The 22,911-nt window shown below is 42.3% G+C and overlaps 2 protein-coding genes and 1 long non-coding RNA gene across 3 annotated transcripts; 1 reads left to right on the forward strand and 2 right to left on the reverse strand.

The window, feature by feature from the left end:
* Positions 1-456: 456 nt before the first annotated feature.
* LOC133974850 (synaptic vesicle 2-related protein-like) lies at positions 457-5,812 on the reverse strand. Its single transcript, XM_062412634.1, has 16 exons — positions 5,654-5,812; positions 5,418-5,539; positions 4,525-4,610; positions 4,330-4,428; positions 4,164-4,235; positions 3,955-4,079; positions 3,804-3,867; positions 3,558-3,683; positions 3,342-3,470; positions 2,737-2,810; positions 2,270-2,346; positions 2,071-2,175; positions 1,731-1,842; positions 1,558-1,639; positions 1,384-1,473; positions 457-1,196 (listed from the first exon to the last, which is right to left on the reverse strand). The coding sequence occupies exons 1-16, from the start codon at positions 5,713-5,715 to the stop codon at positions 1,014-1,016; spliced, it is 1,608 nt and encodes a 535-aa protein (XP_062268618.1). The 5' UTR covers positions 5,716-5,812; the 3' UTR covers positions 457-1,013.
* Positions 5,813-8,706: 2,894 nt separating this feature from the next.
* Positions 8,707-9,632, reverse strand: LOC133974854 (uncharacterized). The gene is made up of 3 exons (XR_009924703.1): positions 9,613-9,632; positions 9,373-9,451; positions 8,707-8,818 (listed from the first exon to the last, which is right to left on the reverse strand). It is a non-coding gene; the product is annotated as an uncharacterized LOC133974854 (long non-coding RNA).
* Positions 9,633-12,017: 2,385 nt separating this feature from the next.
* myo1hb (myosin IHb) lies at positions 12,018-21,251 on the forward strand. The gene is made up of 32 exons (XM_062412632.1): positions 12,018-12,058; positions 12,950-13,111; positions 13,490-13,605; positions 14,307-14,505; positions 14,600-14,680; positions 14,786-14,965; positions 15,043-15,141; positions 15,237-15,350; positions 15,487-15,558; positions 15,648-15,767; positions 15,959-16,026; positions 16,122-16,227; positions 16,320-16,400; positions 16,488-16,579; positions 16,709-16,803; positions 17,116-17,162; positions 17,390-17,470; positions 17,551-17,656; positions 17,773-17,890; positions 18,001-18,114; positions 18,208-18,284; positions 18,377-18,445; positions 18,547-18,631; positions 18,713-18,875; positions 18,961-19,044; positions 19,346-19,439; positions 19,710-19,765; positions 19,844-19,979; positions 20,096-20,166; positions 20,442-20,539; positions 20,617-20,716; positions 20,786-21,251. Exons 2-32 carry the CDS (start codon positions 12,986-12,988, stop codon positions 20,813-20,815), a joined length of 3,078 nt encoding a protein of 1,025 aa, XP_062268616.1. The 5' UTR covers positions 12,018-12,058; positions 12,950-12,985; the 3' UTR covers positions 20,816-21,251.
* The last annotated feature ends 1,660 nt before the right edge of the window (positions 21,252-22,911 follow it).

The raw sequence follows: 22,911 nt of genomic DNA on the forward strand, positions 1-22,911 counted from the left end.
TGCTGCCTCTCGGCCCGGCTCCGTGCGTCCTCTGCGGCGACCGGGGTCCTCATGTGCGGGGGGTCGCGAGGGAGTCGCTGCGTGATTTGCGGGGCTTCATCATGTCCGCAGACACGCAAACACAACACGGTGCAGGTTGAAGCGGGGCACACATGACAGGCAGCTCCGGCGGCCGCCTCTGATTGGCTGGCCTAGTTCGCGTGTGCGCTGTCATTGGGCCAATGTTGTCAAGGTGACTGGCCAGACTAGGAACTCCCAAATACAAATGTTGATGAAATTATCCTCATGTTATGAAACACGCAGCAACACCTCACTGTTCTATTATTAATATCATCAGAGATCACAAGCTCAATTCAAAGGATTGTAATTTTTTTTCATTTTGATAATTTATTATGAATTATTTCCAAATTCAACACCAATTATTTTATTATATACTTTATTATATCATATCCAGAAATGTCAGAAAATGCATTATTTTGTCTGTTGTTCAAAACGCCCAAATAATCAAACAAGAGAATAATTGGATGTGTGTGCAGACTTGTTCAATAATCAACGTATCCTCAATCTACAGCCATAATCACACTTTAATATACAAAAGGCATACATACAAAATAAATATAAACCAATAATCTTTTATTGGAATATTACTAAATAAACTTCACAGCTTCTTCAGGGCAAAATCTTAAAGTGTGTGGCTCAAAGCAGAGCCTCCACAGTTCTTCATTTCCCCCCCAAAATGTCCCCTGCTTGTCCTCATGGCTGTAATGGGGGGAGAGCGCAAACAAAGCGAGCACCAATGTGCTTCCGGTCGCCTGACGTGGGCAGTGGGTCCTCCCTCGATTATCACCGGCTGCTTGTAATGGGATTGCCCGCCGCTGATCTTCACCCATCATCGCTCAGATGATTCAGCCCACAGTTGCAGAGACAACAGCCACATCATTGCGCCGGCTGCGAGGCGACCAACACATCCTTCCTCTTCCTCTTCCATTTGCGTTTGTCCTGGTCAACCCTGTCTAGGATCGTGGCTCCTGACTTCTTGTGTTGCCTGCCTGTCGTCCGGCCTCCTGGTCGACACTGGACTCCTGCAGACCTCGGCCTCGCGTTTCAATTGGCAGGATCAAAGACGCAATGCCAGCCAGCACACAGCAGCCACAGTACACGGACAGCGTCAAATACACTGATGTTCTGAGCATCATCTGGAAACAAAAACACACTGAGGAGAGAAATCGGAACGATCGTCTATAACGATGAAGCTGCACAACTCTGAATTTAAACCTGTAATACAGTATCACAAAATTAAACGATGTAAACAAGCTTTTATTTAATGAAAATTGGTACGTCTTAATGATATATAGCAAAAATATGTAGCACTGTGCCTCATACCTGTGCCACGAAGGGGGTGATGAGAGCACCAAGTCTGGCCATCGAACTGGAAGCCCCCATGGCTAAGGCTCGGATTTCTGTAGGAAACACCTGAGAGAACGGAGGCAACACAATTTGAGTTAAGCATTTTATTGGCTATTTATAAAAAGTACAAAAATGGGGTATAAAACCTACTTCTGGTGTGTAAACAAAAACAATTTGGTATCCTCCAGAGATGAAGGCTCTGGCGAGGAAGATGAAGATTGTCAGAGCCGTCCTACAAGACCAGAAAGAGAAAGGCAGAGGGTGATTCAATGTATTGTTTTTGTTGCTTTATTGGGAATTAAGGCACACAGAGACCAACGTACCTCCCGATACAAGCGTATAAAGGCAGAATGGACAAGGAAAACATGAAGAAGCACAGAGCCATGCTCTTCTTCCTGCCAATAAACTCAACTGCCAGGAGGGCGAGCACAAGACCTGGAACAAACAAGAGAAACCCACAGTGACAGTTAGGATAAATGACAATTCAGCAGTGTCACTCCCTTAAACATAACTTTTGCTTTGGAGTCATTAGATTTGCTATAAGCCTGGGCGGCCTGATGTGAGGGAATTTTAACGTTTCCTCAAATATTTAAAATCTCTTAATATAGATGTGGGGTGCAGTTTTACATGTGCATCACAGGTAAATGCTTTTTTTTACTTCACCTGGGAATTCAGCCAACGTCGTCCATAAAAGGTCTTTGTAATCTTCCGATGTCAAATATTTGCATTCCAGACTACAGCTGGGCTCGATCTTGGCCCCTTGCGTCGCTATAAGGAAGGAGGGAGGTTTTTGTTTTTGGTATTTGGCTCAAATTAAGACAAATGTAAAAAAGCAGATCCACCTTGAGCAGCTGCCACTTACCTCCACATGAATCTCCAGCCTGGAACATCTCAGTTGTCAACAGGACTATGCCGTAGTAGGCGAAGGCGTTTGAAAACCTTTGAATAGAATAACAACACTTCAGTTGTGTCATGCAGAAAGGTTTTTAAATAATTAAATACATAGCTGGATAGCTCTAGGCTCCCATGAAGCATCTTTTGCTTCCATCAGTGTGCTAACAAACAAGGAAATCGCACTATTATTCTACCTGGTGCCCTAGCTACCAACCACTGCTTCTGTAATACGACCTGCCCATATAGGTTTCAGTAAAGTAGAGACATAGATAACAAATGTAAGAACAGAAAACTTAAAACCATACAAAGCAAATCAATCTAGGTGAAGTAATAATTTAAACTGGGCCGATACCTGTTTTTGCGTTTGTTAATCCAACCTCCATTGAATCATTTCCTTTGTTCAAGTAGAAAGTAGGAAGTGTAATTTAAACTAACCATATGAACCACAGGAGAAGAGTTGTCTTCCAGTACTGAGGAGCGAAGAGATCTTTGATCCGTCCACGGTTATTCTGTAAAATGTATTTTCAATCTTTTTTTTTCATTTTATCCAAAGACACGTAAAAATACAAATAAATACACATGCATGAAGAACACCAAAAACTTAAAAGCAAGATAATTTAAGATAACTTAAGAATATATGCAGTAGCTGTATAAAAGCACCTGCGTCTGCCTGAGCCCTCACTATATAACGTGAAGACTGCTTGGACTTTGTTTGCACTTTATCGATTATACGTATAGTAAAATGTCAAATGAAAAGTCAATCAATCAATCGATCAGTAACGCATCACTGCAAACTGTCCTTGAATAATTTATTATGAATGAATACCAAGCCTGATGGATCCGGTACCTTTTCTCCATGGACTTGTCATGGGGAAAAAAAGTGTTGAGAGGCCTCTGATGCATTGCAATCATTCGGTCACTGCTGTAAATTTTGATAGGTCATTCAGAATATGGGCGAGTGGAGCAGGTTAGAAGTTAACCGTCTTCCAGATTCTGACATATCTTCTTTCTCACATTCTGTAAAACATCTGTCACCTCACCTGTTTATAAGCAACCATCTTCCCCCGAGGCAGAGCCCTGCCGTTCTGTTTAGCGATGGACTTTAAAGTCACCAGGGCTTTATGACTTCTTCCCATGGAAACGTCAAAGCGAGGACTTTCCGGCAGCCACTGAGAGACACAGAACGTTCGGTTGAGAGTTGGACTGCAGCTGGGTTTGTGTTCGGGATCTCTATTTTAAAAAGGTAGAGCACGTACATAGCAAAAAATAATGAAGAGTGCCATTGGTAACGTGGAGAGGCCGAGCAGCCACCTCCACCCGAGGGTGGGCATGATCATCAGGGCCAGGAGGACCTCGAACACAGCCCCGACTGCCCAGAACATCTGATGCACACAAACACATCAATCAGGCGGGAGTTAATGAACTGTTTTACTCAATCGGATTAAATATTCAACACAAGGATACAGTAAAATATTGCCTTTATAACAAAATCACCACAGTACCGCGATCAACATGATGCAGGTGCCTCTCTTCTTCGCTGGGAGGAATTCGGAGTAGAACGTCACCCTAAAAAAAAAAGAGACCAAATATTTGTCTTTGCTGTTTAACATTAACAAATCGTGGAGACGTCTCGTCATGAAACAGTGAACTCACGCCTGAGGAGCTCCGCCGATGCCAAAGCCTACGAGGCCCCGCAAGACCAAGAGCCAGCCGTACATCGGAGCGAAGGCGCTCAGCAGGCCGTAGTACAGAGTGAAGCACATACAAAGCACCAGACCCTGTTCACCGCAGAAACATGAGCACGTGAGATAATAAAAACAAAAAGGTCACAAATCACATGTGATGACCTGAGAATCACTCACAATTTTCCTGCCGTACTTGTCGGACAAATTGCCCCAGAGAGGTGAACTGATCCCCATCCCGACAAACACCACCTGAGTCAGAGAGAGAGAGAGAAAAGGTTAAAACGACGACACATTATCAGGCAAATACCAACAAACTGTGGAATACCAACACAACAGACTTTACCGATGTGAGCAGAGCCATCTTATAGCTCGGAAGCCTCCACTCACAGTGCAGCTGTGGTCCCAAGATGCTGAGGATCATCATCTCCATGGCGTCTCCTATCTGCACTCAGAGAGACGCGGCGTTACATGACGGACGCACAGTCGTTGCGAGGAAATCAGGGAGAGACGACTGATCAGCGGGTTTCAGGAGACTCACCCATGAGAGACCAGTGAGGAGCGACAATTTCCACTGGAACGGCCCAAAGCCGACGGCGTCCAGGGCATCTTCCACTGTGAAGGTTTCTGTTCAAGAATCCAAAGAAACAAATTCAATCAGAAATGCATCCACACACACACACACATACACTCTAATATTACCATGTGATGTAAGGATGCTACAAGCTGATAAAGGAGTCCAGCACAAGCTCTTCAGACTTATAGCTGACAACAGATCTCAGATCAATACTCCCACTCGGAGGAGAGTTGTTGAACTGGAGTTCAGTCAGACAACTCACGTTCAAACATTTATTGCAGCAGTAGAACAGGTTTAATGATTTGCGTCTAGGCTCCAACTTTATCACCCCCCCCCCCGTTTGAGCCTACAGGTGTATGCTGGGACGGTGGAGGGGCTGAAGCAACTGGTAGCAATAGTGCAGCAGCGGTGCGAGCAAAGGGAAAGATGGTTAAATAGACCACCTGATAAGGGGGATGTGTATTATAGATGGTTGTGGGGTATATGTGGTGAGTCACAGCTATAGTTGGAAGCCTGAACTAGCTCGCCAGTGTCGCTCCATTTCAGGTGGTGCAGAGTGACTTCATGATATCTTTAAGTACATTATTTAAGTATGTAAATGTACACATTTCCATTTTATTTTACTTTCTACTTGTATTTCAATACATTTCACAGGTAAATATTGCACTTTTTACATCACTACACTTTAGACAAGATAGATTAGATAAACTCTCTAAAATATATGATTGAATATATTGTATATTATATAACAACTATACAAACTAAGTAAAAACCTTGTATAAAACTTTAAAAACCATATATATATATAAAAAATACAAAAAGACACAGAGATAAGTAAACTGTGAAGCTGCAGGAACCTTCAGTGTGTGGATCGGACGCAGAGCTGGGAGCAGACTCTCTGGAGGCTGAGGTCACTGTGCAGATCTCGTTCTCTGTTTCCTGGGACTCATCACCTTCTGCCACGAAGTCCACCTCACACCTGAGAGTCCACACAGAGGAAGGAGAGCAACAGACGTTCTAAATAAACACGTCAGAGTGGATCATGATCTACATTCAAAGGAGGAGTGGAAACCACCACATTTCGCTGTTTTACCTCAGTTCAGGATTCCTCCAGCGCCTGTAGCTGATCTGAGCAGGTCGAGCGAAAGAGTCCATTTCAGAGTCGGTGTGTGCAGCGACACACAGAGACACCGGTGTGCTGTGTACACTGTGCAGGTGGAGTCAGCTCCTCACACCTCAACTCGACAAACCCGCTCTCTACCTATATCTGGTTTCCGGATCAACCCATGAGGGAGCAGCAGTCTGCCCAGGTGAGGGGGGGGGGGAGGAGTCCCACCGCTGAGCGAATGATGAAAGAGAAGAACAACACTTTTCATTTCACCTTATTGTAGTTTTATTCTTGTTTTACTCTAGAGTGAAGTACTTTGTAACTTTGTCAAGATAAATTAATGAATATTTCAGCCTCATCACGTATAATATAACCCTTAAATATCAAAATGTGAAAATAAAAGTCAATAGTGTGATGAAAACAACCAAGCCAGATATTTAAATACAAACATTTTCTATTGTGAGAAATTAAATGTAAAACAGTAACGTAACAAGTAGAATAATAAGGGCTAAGGACGGTTTTGAAAAATTGTATTATTTTCAAGGCCCCCGTTCCCTCATGACCACAGGCAGGGTTCATATAAGGTAGGGATAAAAGTATTGATAGAGGAGTAAAGTGAGTTTTGATCAGGGGGGAGTTGCAGCCTGTCTGCAGCTCTGAGGCAGAGCAGCTCTGTCTCTGTTATAGCCTCCAGCCGTCAGCAGGTTGTGCTCTCACACTGTTTCTGTCACTTGGTCATAAAGTTGGACGTCGAAAAAATGACTATTCTCAGAGGTGAAACTTATCAAGTACATGTGTGCTGTACCTGTGTATATTCACCAATACACTGTAAGTGTAACGCTGCCCTGTCCAAAGCCGTCTTGACCTGTTCTAGAGTCTCTCAAAGAGGTTTCTGGTCTCTGGGCTAAAATCAACTGAAACCCAATGCAACCAAAAAAAAGACAATCAGCAAAGTAGTCAGATCCTGAGCCTAAAAGAATGAATACACAACAAAATACCTCATCACAAACTAAAGGTTTACATTCCACATCGGATTCAACAAAATTATGAGAATGTTTATGAAGACAACAATATAAAGAAAATAAAAAACGACAAATAAGAAAATGTATTTTGTTATATTTTTTTCCTTATATATGTTTTTTAAATGATAAATGTCAGTGGAGTAATAAGAACAATAATCCACTAAGTGTGTAAATGTGAAATTACATAGAAGAATGTCAAGTACAGAATTATTGACTTGAGTGAATGTACTTAGTTACACGGCACCACTGTGTTATACATTTAATTTGTGCAGTTGAAATAGTTTGTTTCCTCTGAGAATGTCTTCAAAAAATGATTCAATAAACTGTATCTACAGCTGCTGGAGTCTCTCAGCCCTTTGGAGTGAATAAGGTCGACCTGAAAATCAAAGCAAAGTGGGACACAGTGAGGACATGCTGAGGCTGCTGCATTATGGGACGGCCATAAATACAGTACAGGTAGAAATTACACTCCGTCCCTCGTCCTCGCAGCTTCCTCTGCGGTCACATCGGCTGGACAGACTCACACAGACTCACACAGACTCACACAGAGACCCAGCAGAGCTTCTTTTAGATTCACATACAGAACTGCGACATGGACGCCGAGGTAAGAATTGGATGTTTTTTTTAATGCTTGAAAACTAAAACATTAGCCTGATGAGATAAATGTTCATGCTAATGACTTTTCCTGGCTACAAAATATTGAAGCTGTTATGATTTCAGTTGCATGCAAAGTCGCTTGGATTTTGAAAATCTCTAAATCAGTTGGTTTTGTGATGCTGTGTCCTCGGTCCCCTGAAAACGAATATCCTCACAGCTTGTTGTGGCCTTCAGAGTCCTGCTCCTGCGACAGCAATCCGTTTGCTCACATGAATAAGGGAGTAGCTGAACGTTTAGTTGTTTGGGACTAATTGAGCCTGTGAATATTTATTTGGACAAGTGGTGGATCAAGGACACTCGTCCTTCACTCTGGAGAATCGAGACTGCAACATGCCATGTTATTCTTCTCCTATCTGATGGTGAGGTGTCGAGGTGTGTGTGTATGCTTGTGTGTGTGTCTGTGTGAGTCCGTACAGTTAAAGTATTCAGCTTTTCTAATTACTACTCTATCAATATGAATCTTTAGTGCACGGGTGAGGTTATGAAATATATATTTTTTCTTTCGAGCCACAACAGTTTCCAAAAACTGAGTCTAGTCCGGATAATCAAATACCAAATATATCTTGATGATTAATGCTCACATTGTTAGGCTTCTTTTATTTCAATGCTCCTTCTTGGAATCAAAATATTTTATTTTAAATATTTGGATCATATTATAATGCACTTAATCAGACCCAGTTTGAGTCTGATTATTTCACTGGTGAAAAGTGTGCTTATACTCCAAAGAAAAAAGTTTATATAAAAGTTGTTTATTTTGTGCATTGGATTAAAACTCATATTTTACATTTACATTAATATCAAACAACTTCTGAAAATCCACTGTTCATATTGTCAGAGCTGTGACTGTTGGTTCATTTTGATAATCTATAATGTTTTCTCATTTTGGGATTTATTTAATTTAAATGTTTTCCTCCTATATAGTACAGTATTTATCTTTAAAGCAAAACTGTCCAAAATATATTCAGTGCTTCAAAGATGGATGACAAACATGAGACTTAAAGGTGTTTTCAAACAGAACACATGTCGGTTCATTTACTCTGTATTTTAACATTTTAAATACTATTCCCGTAGAATAAAAGATGAAATCGTAACAACATGGCAGTGTCAGAATGTGCATATATATACGAATTTCCCTCTGATGATTGGCAAACACTCACAAATGCTGATGTGATGTATTCATTAGAATCCAAATGATCATACTCCACTGATCCTTAGGGACCATTAGGTTTTTCTAAGGTGCACCACAAATCAATAAGATGTGACCTTTAGCAAGTGTCTGAGTGTTTTTATTGGTCACCTTCACATTCTCAAAGCAGCTTCTTTAAAGATGGAGCGGATCCTCAACATCCTTCACTATTTGCATAATGGATTACATTATGTTAATTGCTGTTTTTTTCCAGAGTGCTCTCTCATGTCACTGCGTGTCGCGGCCGATCTTCAGGCAGTAACGTAAGATGCCTTTTGTTGATGCCTGCAGGAAGCGCAATGTTAAAATTTAAACAGACGGAATTGGAGGGCAACGTTACTCGGCCTCACTGCCACAACTGAAACGTAAGAGAACGATAAGACAAAGGCACCAGGATGGAATAATGTTTAAAGTGTAATGTCCAATTTGGATACAGCATAATTTACATTTCATTTGGCTTGCTACCGTGGCTCCATCTTTATCTCGTCTTCCTTCACTGTCTGTCACTTCTGTGCTGTACTTTTTTAAAACAAAGGCAAAACACGTTCAATGAATATAAACAATATATACATTTAGTGAAATGAATTTTGATTAATGGGTTGAAATTATAAAAATGTGGTAAAGTCCATTTTTATCATTTCATGCTCTAATTACTTTAATACTATTTCTGGTTTTGTCAGAGGATTCACAATAATTAAATGAGAATATGACGCTACATGTGTAATTAATTTGTGATGCCGGAGAATCTGAAATTGGGTCCGATCTCTGTTAGTCTCTAATGAGCAGTTAGTAATTAGTTTGAAATGCATCTGCCTAATCAAAGATCAGTAATCGAATACCTGTGCAGTAATTTGGTGGGGAGGAGGGTGAGGATGGGTCTCCGGGAGGATAGAGTTACCACACCCTTGTGTAACATACCTGCAGATACACAAAACACATGCACACACACTCGTCCTTAAACACATAGTGTAGCTGTTCATCACTCAGGTGTAGCACTGAAGTGAACGTTTGCTGCGCCCCATGAATGTTTAACCAGCTCAGTGCTGCCAGAGCCAGGTAGCCCATCGCTGCACCATTACCCAGAATGCAAGGACACCAGCCCAGTAGGAAGCAGCAGGGACTCCCTCCTCCTCCTCCTCCTTCTCATCCCGGCCTCTCAGTCCCAGGCGTGGTACCGGACCCGCTGCGAGCCGGTGTTTGAATCAGGGGGCCGATGCAAACCTGAGTGTCAGAGGAGAAAGAGAAGATTCTTGGTTTCATATCAGTGGGTGACTTGAACAGAGTGCACTATGGGAGAACTTCTCACCGACTGAAAACCCTTTTTACCGAGCTGTGCACCTGTCGACCGACGTTCCGAGCAGTTTGGATTTATCAGGCTCGTCACACACGTCTGATTCAGCCATGACTCACATGGTTCTGGAAAGCAAGGAGGTAACTACATGGACCTGGCGTGTGTATTCTTAACTGCTGTTTCAAAGTTCTCCGACAAGTTTTTTTTATTTGAAGAAAAATTAGACAGTACAGGTTCAAATTTGTGTAGATTAACATAAACTTTAAAGTTGCACCAATTTATATTTGATTCTGGCAAACATATGCTGCACCAAATCACAGACAACATAAGCAGTTTACCGGTGAACCAGCCAGGGAAGCATTTAGCAGCTAAGGAGCCACAGTGTTCCTTAATGAATCGGTGATGACCAAAACCTGAGCTAAAAGGAAGGTGACTTTGTACCTGGTGGCAAGGAGCACAAGTCTTAATGAATGCTTATGTTGAGGACATAGGTCATCCCTCACTAGCAGCTTCACAATAACATCTTTCTGTGAGGATAATGGGTGAATGTGGTGTTTTCAGCTTCTGCCTCCAGATGAACGCAAATAAATGAATGTTCCCTTAAACAAACACTTAATCAGAGTTTTTCTGTTCAGTTGATTCTTTACCATTCAACAATGCAATGCAAACAGGGTAATGAGTTTGTTAGCGTGTCTTGCCTGTTGGTGTGACACAGTAGCACAGGAGGAGGCACTGGGCTGCTGTGATGGAGGCCTGTTCCACGGTCAGGTTTCTCTGGACACCTGGAGCCCCCTTAAAGTGTGTTGCCCCGGGTGATGCGTGGTGTCGGTCGATGGCCCACGAGGAGCGCTATCTCTTTCAGGAGCCTAACTGCCACTTTGTGGCTGCGTAACAGGATCCGGCACCGTACTGGATAGACGGGGACAATGGAGCGCCCTCTCGGGTGATGGTCTCCGGGTCAGATAGACTTTCCTGTTCCGATGAAGCCTGGCATCAAAATTTGATGTTCTACGGTACTAGTTTGTTTCGGAGCATTTGATTCATCCGTGGTCGTCTCTCTTCCTTTATCCGCTAAAGGTCATTTGCGCCCACACACTTAAATCAGAGGCCAGCGCTGCCAAGAGAAGTCGACCTCTTATCTTCCACTTCTTTGGTAGAGCTGTCCATTGTCTCACAGGATAGTGTTTGTTTTCTCACTGGCCGTGTGTTCGGTGGAGGTCATGTTACTTTTGAATGGAATAAAATCTCTGTCCCGTGCTCCGTGTCCGCTGAGCAACAACACGGCAGAGTGACGGAGAGAAGCCCCTCACTTCTTCAGCCCTCATCGGAAATTTACAGCATAAGCAAGTTTCAACAAGAACAGTTGGTCTGTCAGAAGAACTGTTCATGTGGATTTCATGTTGTAACCTCTGTGAGGACATTTCTGGTTTCTCAGGTTGTTATTACTGCTACAATCTTAGTTTATCACATTAGGTCAGTGTCTATTGTTCATGTTAGCTATTGAGCAGTATATTTTCAAAGGGGTATTTCATTTCTAAAGTTTAAATATTGGCATTAGTTTTTAGAGGTTCACTTCTTTGTTTTTTTAATCTTAATTTTAAAATGTATCTGTCAGGAGAGTGAGCATTATATTTGTGCCCCTGAGAAAATAAATTATTGTTAATTATTATTTAGCTGTTTTAATAATAGTTTTTTACTTTTATACTGAGACATATTTAGAATTCGGCAATAAAAAACAAGAACTTTATATAAAGTTATATATATTCTCTAAAGGTTAAATATTGAGTGTCCAGAGCTGCAACAATGGCAAATGTACAAAGTGTGATTTAGATGTTAAGTTATGATTTTGAAAAACCCAAACATGTCACTCAATTCAGTTCTAATTGTGTTCCGACAAATTACAGTATGTTATCTCACTTTACAGAGTGAGGTCATGACCTTACTTATTTAGCAATAGTTGGAAACAGTTTGTATGTTCAGGAAACATGTAATTCATCTCCACATGCTAACCCTGTACACATACAACACATACAAATTTCGAACAAGATTTTCTTCCGTTCCTGGACACGCACTATATTATTGATGGTTTCCTAGAGAAGGAAGTACAGGCAGTGATCTGTCAGAGTTTCCTGACATGTTACTGCCCTTTCCCCTCAATAAAACCAGATGTTTAGTTCAGAGCAGGCACCGGGTCACACACACACGCACCAGGACACACATCCAGGACCCTCACGGTATGTAACGTCTGTAATATGGAAAATGTAATAATATCGATTCCTTGTTGAATATTTTAACAATCACATGTTGTTTCCAGGATGTGGTTTATTGAGATGTTTTGGTTCTAGTGGAGGATGATTTGATCAGACACCCAGACTCAGTGACAGGTCGACTTGGCAGCGATGAGACTCAAACTACTGGAGCATAATACTGGGCGGCTCTCTGGTAGCACCGTAATTAAAGGGCATCCCATTCGCTGATTATTTCACTTGGCAGTTCTTCTGTTGTGACTAAAGGCAGCAGAACGAATCCCGTGTTTGTGGATTACATAATGAATCTAATTACATCTGGGTTGTGCTTGATCGACTTTATTCTTTGTTTGTGTTAAATTATTGTTGAGGCTGTTATCTGTCATTCACGTTATGGAGACGGGGGAGAAGGTGGAGCATGCGGCGCTCGCCCTGTCCTTGCCATGAGCGTGACTAATGGCTCTTTAGAGAACACAGAAGCAGATTAGATAGTGACGGCTGAATTTAGATTTTGTCATGAACATATCATAAAGGATGCAGCCAAGGCCGCTAACTTGTCTGACTGGAAGTTGCAGCCATAGGGAGAGACGGCAGGAAATTAGTCACTCTCTGGGAAATGTATCCCAGGTTATCCATTATTTTGTGCTTGTGAGTGTGTGTGTGTGTGTGTGTGTTTTCTTGATTGACAACTTCAACAACAGCAGATAACTTTTGAGGAAAACAGGATGCAACGTAAAAAGCTTGGGACATATGGGTCTGGAATAATCGGACTAAAAATACTATATTGTTAGAAATAGATTCCGGTTCTGTGATGCTACTTGGTTTTCTTGTGATTCTGTTTCCGTGTCATGTAACTTATGTGTTCCTCTTCGGGCACAGAGCCTGGATGAGCGGTGCAACCAGATCCTGAGGAACATGGAGGCCTCCCTGACGGCCCGGGATCGCGTGGGCATCCAGGATTTTGTTCTCTTAGACCCCTACACGAGCGAGACGGCCTTCCTGGAAAACCTGAAGAAGCGCTTTCATGAGAATCTCATTTACGTGAGTCTAATTTTGGGTAAATGTGCACGCTGCCCTCCTTCTCTTGTGTTCTAATGAAACTTTACAGCCTCGACCTCCAACCCCACGAGGTCCTAACGCTGCTGAATCTGGCACCTTGTGCTGCTGAAACAGCATCTCCTGTTCTTTTCATTTGTCGAGTGTGCACTCTAGAGGTCACTGCTGTCTGTAAGGTCATGAGAAGTGATTAAACAAACTTATTGCTTTTGATAAGAGGAACAAAATAACTTATCAGTGCAATGATGCAGACACACCACGCAGCTGGAGGCCTTTTTAAAGTCATGTCACTGGTGAGAAAAACAATCTTCAAATGTGCAAGAGTTGCAGAACTCGACTTCCTGTCCTTGTCTTTGTCTGCAGACTTACATTGGGACGCTGCTGGTGACGGTCAATCCATATAAAGAGTTGGACATCTACAGCAAGAAGCAAATGGACACCTACATGGGAGTCAACTTCTTTGAGCTGCCACCTCATATGTAAGATTTTCTTTGTTCTGGATTCAGCTGATACCAAGGATGGGTTTTGATATGCTACAGTTCTTAAACATTTCTTAAAACTTACACTCTGGGTCTAGGAATGTTACACGCTTAGTCCAACACTTTGGTCCAGACTGAAATATCTCACAACTATTGGATAGATTTTCACAAAATGCTTAAATTCATGATCCTCAGAGGATGAACCCGAATGACTTAGACTATCCCCTGACTCTTCACCGTTCTTCTAGCGCCACCATTAAGTTGCTGGTTTTCTATAAAATGTCAGTGAAAGAGACCTGTCAACTATTTTGTTTTATATGATTTTGCTTTTGTGTACATTGCTAATCCATGAATGCTAGCATGTTAACACCCAAAACCACGATGGCGAACATGCAAAACAATAAACATGGTATATAAATTCAGCAGGTTAGCATTATGGCGTTAGCATTTACATCACAGCACCGAGTTTGGCCAAGTACAGCATCACACTGTTAACATGGCTAGAACTGCCTAGTGCTATTTAACTTTTAACTGATTGAATCATGGAGGGAATCTGTGCATGTGAGGGGCCATAAACCACAATGTCCCTGGTTTGTGTCTCGCCAGAGCCCTTCACCTTCTCTGCACCTCATATAAGAAGTGTTTGGGATAAAGCTATGACGAGTCTGATGTCCAAGTCTTGACTGAATTTGTACTTTCAGTTATGCCCTGGCAGACAACGTCTTCCGCACCATGCTGTCTGAGTTCAACAACCACTTCATCCTGATCTCAGGGGAGAGTGGGGCTGGAAAGACCGAGGCCTCCAAGAAAATCCTGCAGTACTATGCCGTGAGCTGCCCGAGCACCAGACTCCTGAACAATGTTCGAGACAGACTCCTTCTCTCCAATCCAGTGCTGGAGGTCAGAGACACACGTCGGACCAAGTTGCTGCCGTGTGAAACCAGTTCTGAGAAAAATGTCTTTTAAAAAATCGATTGCATTTTATATCTTCCAGGCTTTCGGAAATGCCAAAACCTTGAAGAATGACAACTCAAGCCGCTTTGGGAAATACATGGATATCCAGTTTGACCACCAGGTGGACTGATTTATCATCTTTACATTACATTGCATTGCACAATCACAAACTGGGGATATAACAGGATACAGCCCTGAACACTGAGCACAGACCTCTCCTCCTCAGGGTGGTGCGGTCGGTGGCCACATCCTCAGTTACCTGTTGGAGAAATCCCGCGTGGTCCACCAGAACCACGGAGAGAGAAACTTCCACATCTTCTACCAGCTGGTGGACGGAGGGGAGGACGACCTGCTCCTCTGGCTCGGCCTGGAGAGAAACTGCCAGCACTACAGTTATCTGGTGCAGGTCAGCGTGAAAAAAACCCTCTTGTCATATATCTGGCTGACTTGAGCCTGACCTTTTGTTTTTTTAATCTTCTTCAGGGAGATTGTGCCAAAGTTAGCTCCATCAATGATAAAAGTGACTGGAGGACAGTGCGGAAAGCTCTCTCTGTCATAGATTTCAGTGAGAGTGATATTGAGGTGAGGTAGAAAATGCCTTTACATTCTAACGCTGGACAAAGCCTCACATAAAACCATGTGTTAATGAACTGGGTTTCTCTCTGGGTGTAATGCAGCACCTGTTTGGAATCATTGCCAGCGTGCTCCACCTGGGTAACATCCGGTTTGAAGCAGACGGGCGGGGGTTCGCCTCTCTCAACACCAACCAGGAGATGCACTGGGTGTCAAAGGTGAGTCCCAAACAGACAACAGAGACTTTATATCTTTATATGCGTTCCTATGGTTTACAACTTTCATAAAAACCTCCTGATGTAAAACAAAAAAGGTTATTTCATGTCCGGTTGTCGTTTTGCCTTTGCTGTGCAGTTGCTGGGGATTCCTGCTCAGGTGCTACAACAGGGCTTAACCCACAGGAAGATTGAAGCCAAAATGGAGGAGGTGACTTTGTTCTTTATAAAGTGTGAAATCTGATGGGCTGTTTATTATTATGTTAATGTTAAATCATCTCCCTCATCCTAATGTTGAAGGTGCTCACTCCCTTCTCTGTGGACCACGCAGTGTATGCCAGGGATGCCCTTGCCAAAGCCATCTATGGCCGCACTTTCAACTGGCTGGTCAACAAGATCAATGAATCGTTAGCCAACAAGGTGGGTGGATAAAAAAGATATACTACTCTAAACTACTCTTTTTTAATCTCCCCTTAACCTGAGCTCATTAATCTCAAATTTTGTACAATCTTAGCAAATTGTGCAAAATTTGCTACAATTTGCAAATTTTGTACAATCTTTATATTCAAAAACTAAAAGCTGTGATTTCCCCCCCTGTAAACCAAATCCAGGATTCCTCCAGAAAGACAGTGATCGGTCTGCTGGACATCTACGGGTTTGAGGTTTTCAATGTGAACAGGTGAGACCACTAAAAACAAAGAATCTGAATATTCTTCAACAGAAAAAGTGTGAAATTAGGAATCTGGATACTGACGCGCACGTGTTTCATTTCAGCTTTGAGCAGTTTTGCATCAACTACTGCAACGAGAAGCTACAGCAGCTTTTCATCCAGCTGACTCTCAAGTCAGAGCAGGAGGAGTACGATATGGAAGGGATTGAAGTATGAACATCGCTTTTCCCTCATATTTTCACTACATAAGTAACTCACACTGGTACAAAACACTTATCCTTTTATCGTATTTCTATGCTCAGTGGGAACCGGTGCCATATTTCAACAACAAAATCATATGTGACCTTGTGGAGGAGAAATACAGAGGAATCATCTCTCAATTGGTAAAGCTGTGATTGAGTTATGGTCGTTCGATAATATCAACAATGCTTTGGCACAACAACAAAGTAAATGCTCGTCCTCTGACACAGGACGAGGAATGTTTACGTCCCGGAGAAGCCACAGATCTCACCTTCCTGGAGAAGATGGAGGAAAAGATGGGCGGCCATCCGCATTTCGTCACGTGAGTCCAACACCTTTTGATTTACAGAAAATACACATGGTTAGAAATGGACCTAGCAATCAAGCCAGCACATTCCATAACCATAAACATCTTAATCACCCTCACTGACTCTCCCTGTGCTCCATGCAGACATAAACTTGCAGACCAAAAGACGAGGAAGACACTGGATCGAGGAGACTTCCGCCTCCTGCACTACGCAGGGGAAGTTACCTACTGTGTTGTTGGTGAGAGATGAAATAATATATTGTTGTTCATGTCTTTTTGAGTTTAAATCCCATTAAATTAGTCTATGAATGAAATGTCCATACGCTATGCACCACATGCTACTAGTTATCCTGTCATTTTAGGTATTTTCATTCTAAATAATGTTAAAGTTCTCATTTTAAGAGAAAGTTTGGTTTTCTTTGGTTATTCAATGCTTTAAAAACATAGTGAAACATCATGATTGACAGCTGACACAAACTCTCTGTGAGAATAGGAGTGTGTCGTTTTTCTCGTAAAATGTAAAGTATTTTCGTTGCTCTTTAAACTTTCAGGATTCTTGGACAAAAACAATGATCTCTTGTATCGTAATGGGAAAGAGGTAATTTCATTTCATCTGAATCCTCTGTAACCGGGTGGTTGAACAAGTGTATTACACAAATGCAGACCTCTTTTTAAATGTGCTGAATGTCTTCTAATGTTCTCCACTTCAACACCAACGTAACTGACAATATATCGAGATTAAAAGAGCAGAACTCTTTTCTCTTGCATTAAGGGACATGTGTTGGACGTGTTTACTGACGGTACAGATTTCCTGTTCCTCCTCAGGTCATGAGACAATCCAAGAACTCCATCATCAAGCTCTGTTTTCCTTCTACTGAGCCGGACACTAAGAGGAGACCTGAGACTGTAAGATGACGACTAATTAACACACAAGTACAATAAACAAACCTTTAGTCCTCATATCCCGTTTCCCTGTTACTCCTAAGGTGGTGACTCAGTTTAAAAGCAGCCTCGTGGGCTTGACAGAGATCCTCATGTCCAAAGAGCCGTGGTACGTCCGCTGCATTAAGCCCAATGAAGCCAAGCAGCCAGGTGAGCCAGGTGTCCCATAACACCCCCGACCTTAGAGACCTTAGCGTCTTAGTTAAATGTGCACTGTAAGTTAGGAGGAGACACTTGAACTCTTAGCACTGCGGTGTCCCCTGCAGGACGCTTTGATGACGTGTTGGTGCGGCATCAGGTGAAGTACCTGGGGCTGATGGAGCACCTGAGGGTCAGGCGCGCCGGGTTTGCTTACCGCCGCAAATATGAGATCTTCCTCCAGAGGTATCCACCACCCATTCAATTTCCCTATTTGCATTCTAAATACACATGAGGTTACTAATTTACCAGCTTCTGCTGGGATCAAATGTTTCTGTGTGTTCCTCTGTGCTCAGGTATAAACCTCTGTGTCCTGACACCTGGCCCAACTGGAAAGGGACGGCAGCAGAGGGGGTGCGGTGCCTCGTCAAACACTTGGGCTACAAATCCAATGAGTACAAGATGGGCAGGTACAAACAGATGTTAATGGATGGCTCTCACAGTCTCTCTGTGGTGGATTCAGTTATTACAGTAATGAGTGTTTCGCCGTCTTTTCCCCGAAGGACAAAAATCTTCATCCGCCATCCCAGAACTCTGTTTGCAACAGAAGACGCCTTTCAGGTCTGCAAACATAAGCTAGGTGAGCCGTTGCTCTGTAGATAGGTTTCTATTGACAGAGTAATAGCATCAAAAAGCTAAACGGGGTGAAACTTCTGACTGTTTCTGTTGCAGCGACAAGGATTCAGGCCAAGTACAAAGGCTACAGGGTGAAAGGAGACTACATGAAACAGAGAGACGCTGGTGAGAGGCAGCGTTTGGCGTCATGGGCATGAACTATGATTTCTCTCTGATTAAATGTTTCATATGAAGATTTGACCTTTTGTTTACTCTGATCTAAACAGCGACTAAGATTGAGAACTGCTGGAGAGGTATCTTGGCCAGAAAGGAGCGAGAAAAGAGATCATGGGCTGTCAAGGTCATCAAGAAGTAAGTTGATCTTATGTGAGTGTGGCAGTGAGGATATGTTTGTTTAGAGTCTGTGCTGTGACGTCTGTTGATCTGTTCCAGGTTCATCAAAGGTTTCATGACCAGGAATCAGCCGGCCTGCGTGGACAACAGCGAGTACCTGGCGTACGTGAGGCAGAACTACCTCACCCGGCTGAAAGAGAACCTTCCCAGAACCGTCCTGGAGAAAGATGCTTGGCTCACGCCTCCCCCTGTAATGCAGGAGGTGGGTTGTTTCTCCAGAAGGCCGAATGCACCAGTGCACAGGCTCGAAATCAAACAGCTCATTTTGATTTATTTTCTTTTTGCAGGCCTCCAAGCTCTTGAAGCAGCTCTACATCCGCCACATGGTGAAGAAGTACGTTGGAGGAATTACTCCACAGAGGAGAGCACAGGTACAATCCACACTCTGTCCCACACAAGGGTAGAACGAGTCACATATGCAATCACCCAAATATCCCATGTGTGTATTTGCATTAATGCAATAGTCAGATTTAAGTTCATTCTTCTGATATTAACATTCACTTTTATACAAACAGTTGGGTTTTTGTATTTTATTTCTTGGAGAAGTTTGTGGAAAACACGAAACCAGGAAAAGCTTTCCAAATGAATAAATAGTTACATTATACAGTACATATGCAGTATATTGTATATAACTATAATCTTTATCTCTTAACATATTTTCCCTGTTTGCAGCTTCTGTTAAAATCCCAGACGAGCTCCATGTTCAAAGGAAAGAAAGAAAACTACTCATTCAGTGTCTGCAAACCCTTCCTGGACACCAGGATCAGTAAGACTGCAGAATGATTTCATAGCCTCTGAATGTACTTACGGGAAAATTGTCTTTAAACATTTTACTTTTATTATTTGATATATAACTACGACATAGCATTTCCGTACATTCGATTTCAGCAGATTTAAAGTGGTTCCAAATAATGAAAAACTAATAATGGAATATTTTCATTCACAAATTAAATGTGGCTTGCCATCTTTCCATATTTAAGTATAAGTGTGAAACCTTCTCTCATGGATCCTCAAAACCTTCTCTTATTTTCTTAAGGCACAGGTGACATACACATCAAAGTGCTCCAGATGATACGACAGGAGCAAGTCAAGGTAAACTGACATTATTTTGACTTTGCATTAACATGGTCGTTTTCAGCCCCTCTCACCTCGTGCACCTTCTACCCACAGTACAGCGTGCCGGTCGTGAAGTACGACAGGAACGGCTTCAGGCCTCGTGACCGGCAGCTCATCTTCACCCTGGAAGCCGCCTACCTGGTGGAAGAGGCCAGGATCAAGCAGCGCATCGATTACAGCTCTCTGATAGGTAACGAGTGAGGAGACACACACACACACACACCCACCACACACACACACACACTTGAAGCCTGCATTTGTTGTGTGATTCATGCTTTTTAAAAGGTTTGTGCTTTTTTTAAACAGGCGTATCCGTGAGCAACCTGAGCGACAACTTCCTGATCCTTCATGTTAAAAGTGATGACATCAAGAAAAAGGTACCGTAGAGCTATCAACAGGCTGGTGTCTGTGGTAGACATGGATGTTTAACACATTCACAGAATCATGTAAATCACGCTTCTTTAGACAAGAAGTGGATTTGTGAATTTTTCAGAATAAATGTCAGAGTTGATTTTAATCTTGATAACATTTAAGGCTCACACCAGACTGGCTAACTCCTGGATCAGACCTGAATCAGACCATAGACGTGACTATATGGGTTTGTAAAAAATCACCAGACTGATCAGTTGAATGGGGACATTTATTTTTTCAGGGTGATCTGGTGCTGCAGTGTGACTTCCTGTTTGAGGCCCTGATCAAGCTGAGTGTTATAGCCAACAAGCAGAACTGCATCAAAGTGGTGCAGGGCAGGTACAGGATCCAGAGTTATGTGTATATATATCTAAATGGTAAAAGACGAGTGAGTTTATTCTGATGTCACTTTGCAGTGTGCGATTCGACATCCAGCCGGGCAGAGAGGGCTTTGTGGACTTTAAGAGTGGTCAGGAGTTCATTGTCTACAGGGCAAAGAATGGCCACCTGATGGTGGTGAGTACAAACGCTGTTAAGTCATCATCAAAGCCGCCGACAAGTGACCAAGCTCTTTATGTTTTTCAGGAATCGAAGAGAACCAAAACGAGATTATGATGCGAGTACGATGCTGAGTCTCCGAGCTGCAACAGCCGTGATTGATCTAATAATAATCCTGCTGCAAATAAAAGGGAAATATTTGCATTTTGCATCCGAAACATTTAAGTTGCAGATGCTACTATTACATAATTACTGCCAATACCTCGACTGTAAAGAGAAAAAAAAATGTTTATAGCAGAACCCAATGTACAGAATATCAGTGGCTCTGCTTGTTCTTAATATTTGGACATTAAAAAACATCTATATGTGAACAAACTGTCAACCATCCCTAATATGAAGAGAAGCACTTGTATTTTGTTTTGTATTAAATGAATCAGAAATGTTAGATTACACCAGTAGAGAGACATAGTACCAGTGTGCAACCATTAGTGTATTCTTGTTTATAATACCTCACAGATGCTGTAACTTTACATTAAAACATGTTAAACCACAACTGACTCTATATCAGCATCAGTACTGGAAATATCAGCCTCGTTTGAAGTCGGTGTTTGACATAATAATCACCAAGAGCCTTTGAGACAGTGTTGATGATTTCTGATGCGGCAGCTCCACCTACTGGCCTTTTTTATTCTATCAATGCTATGGCTCAGTTGTTGGGGAAGTATTTGTACTTTTATTTGAGTAAAGTACAAATACATAGTGAACTGTTATATAAAGTAAAAGTAAGTACATACTTGCTTTTAAATATAATTAAAAGAGTGTGACCTATTCCCAGATGCAATGATCTACTACATCAGTTCATGTGCTTATTGTATAGTTGGTTACAATAGAGACTCTGTCATATCAATAATGAATGTTGCTGCCATGAATATTTTTCATGGCTGAGACTTGGTGAATCCAGTTCAGGTGATTCTTCTCCACTGAGTCCTCGTGATGGAGGAGGCGGGTCTAAGAATACCTGCACTGCTCTGATTGCATCAGTGGAGTAATTACCCCTTAATGTTTTATTACTTTTTGATTGGGTTACGTTACACAATGCTCAAAATGCAATAGATTTAGTTCTTTCCTAGCTAATAAATCCCCCCGCCACCCTTCCTCGCCCGTCATTCCTCAAGTCATGACTCAGCAGTTTACTTACTTACGTGAAGGTTCAGGGACACTTCTTTGATGACGTCACGTGCATGTTTTAGTGGATAGGTGGTTTGGGAGAAGCGTGGAGGAAGAGAGGAGGCGTTCCTTAAAGGGATAGTTCACCCAAAAATCCAAATTAACTCATTATCTGCTCACCACTATGTCGGTGGAGGGGTGGGAACTGTTTCGAGTCCACATGCTAGAACACATCTGGAGTTTCTGGGGTAAACAGAGGCGCAGCCAAATCCAATAAAAGTGAAGGAAATGGTGACCACTTACTCAAGGGTAAAATAAAATAACAGAACCAAAAAAAAAAAAGGACATTGCCAAGTTTAGTTTTGCACACGCACACACAAGCTCTCGCCTCGAGGACAAAGGAAGGTTTAAAACATCATTTAAATGAAGCCGTTTCGAGTCAATTTAAATGTTTGGAGGCATATTGTGGTTTTTTATCTGTTATTTTATTACGTCTGAAGGAGGAGTCCCCATATCCTTCAACTGATTGGATCTGGCTGCAACGCTGTTTACCCCTGAAACTCCAAAAGTGTTTTTTTTTTCGGACTTTTAGACCTCCACCCTCGGCACAGTGGTGAGTAGACATTGAGTGAATTTTCATTTTTTAACAATATCTCAAAGACCGGAGAAGACTCTGCCCTCTTCATCCCATTTCTCAGACTACAGTCCCCACAACGTCTCCAACGCTACAAACAGCCAGGAGCACTGTAACCAACCAGGGGACATCTGGTCACCAGCTTCAGACTCCACATTTGTGTTCACAGATACTTCTCTTTTTAAAGAGGCTCTGGAGAATCTCAGAGTTCAGTGCATGTCTGAAAGCAGGATGTGATAAGTTGGTCAAACGTTGTGTGGATGTAGCCACTTCCCCTCTGAGCCCTCACAGGACTTTCACTGTGGGACTATCAATACATTCTCATTCCAATAGAAGAAAACTTTCAATCTGACACACTGACGCCAAATCTGTTCCAAATATTCTTCTTATTCTTATTCTTCTTATTATAACC

This window comes from Platichthys flesus, chromosome 19, assembly GCF_949316205.1.
Source record: "Platichthys flesus chromosome 19, fPlaFle2.1, whole genome shotgun sequence".
In the NCBI taxonomy this organism is placed as follows: domain Eukaryota; kingdom Metazoa; phylum Chordata; class Actinopteri; order Pleuronectiformes; family Pleuronectidae; genus Platichthys; species Platichthys flesus.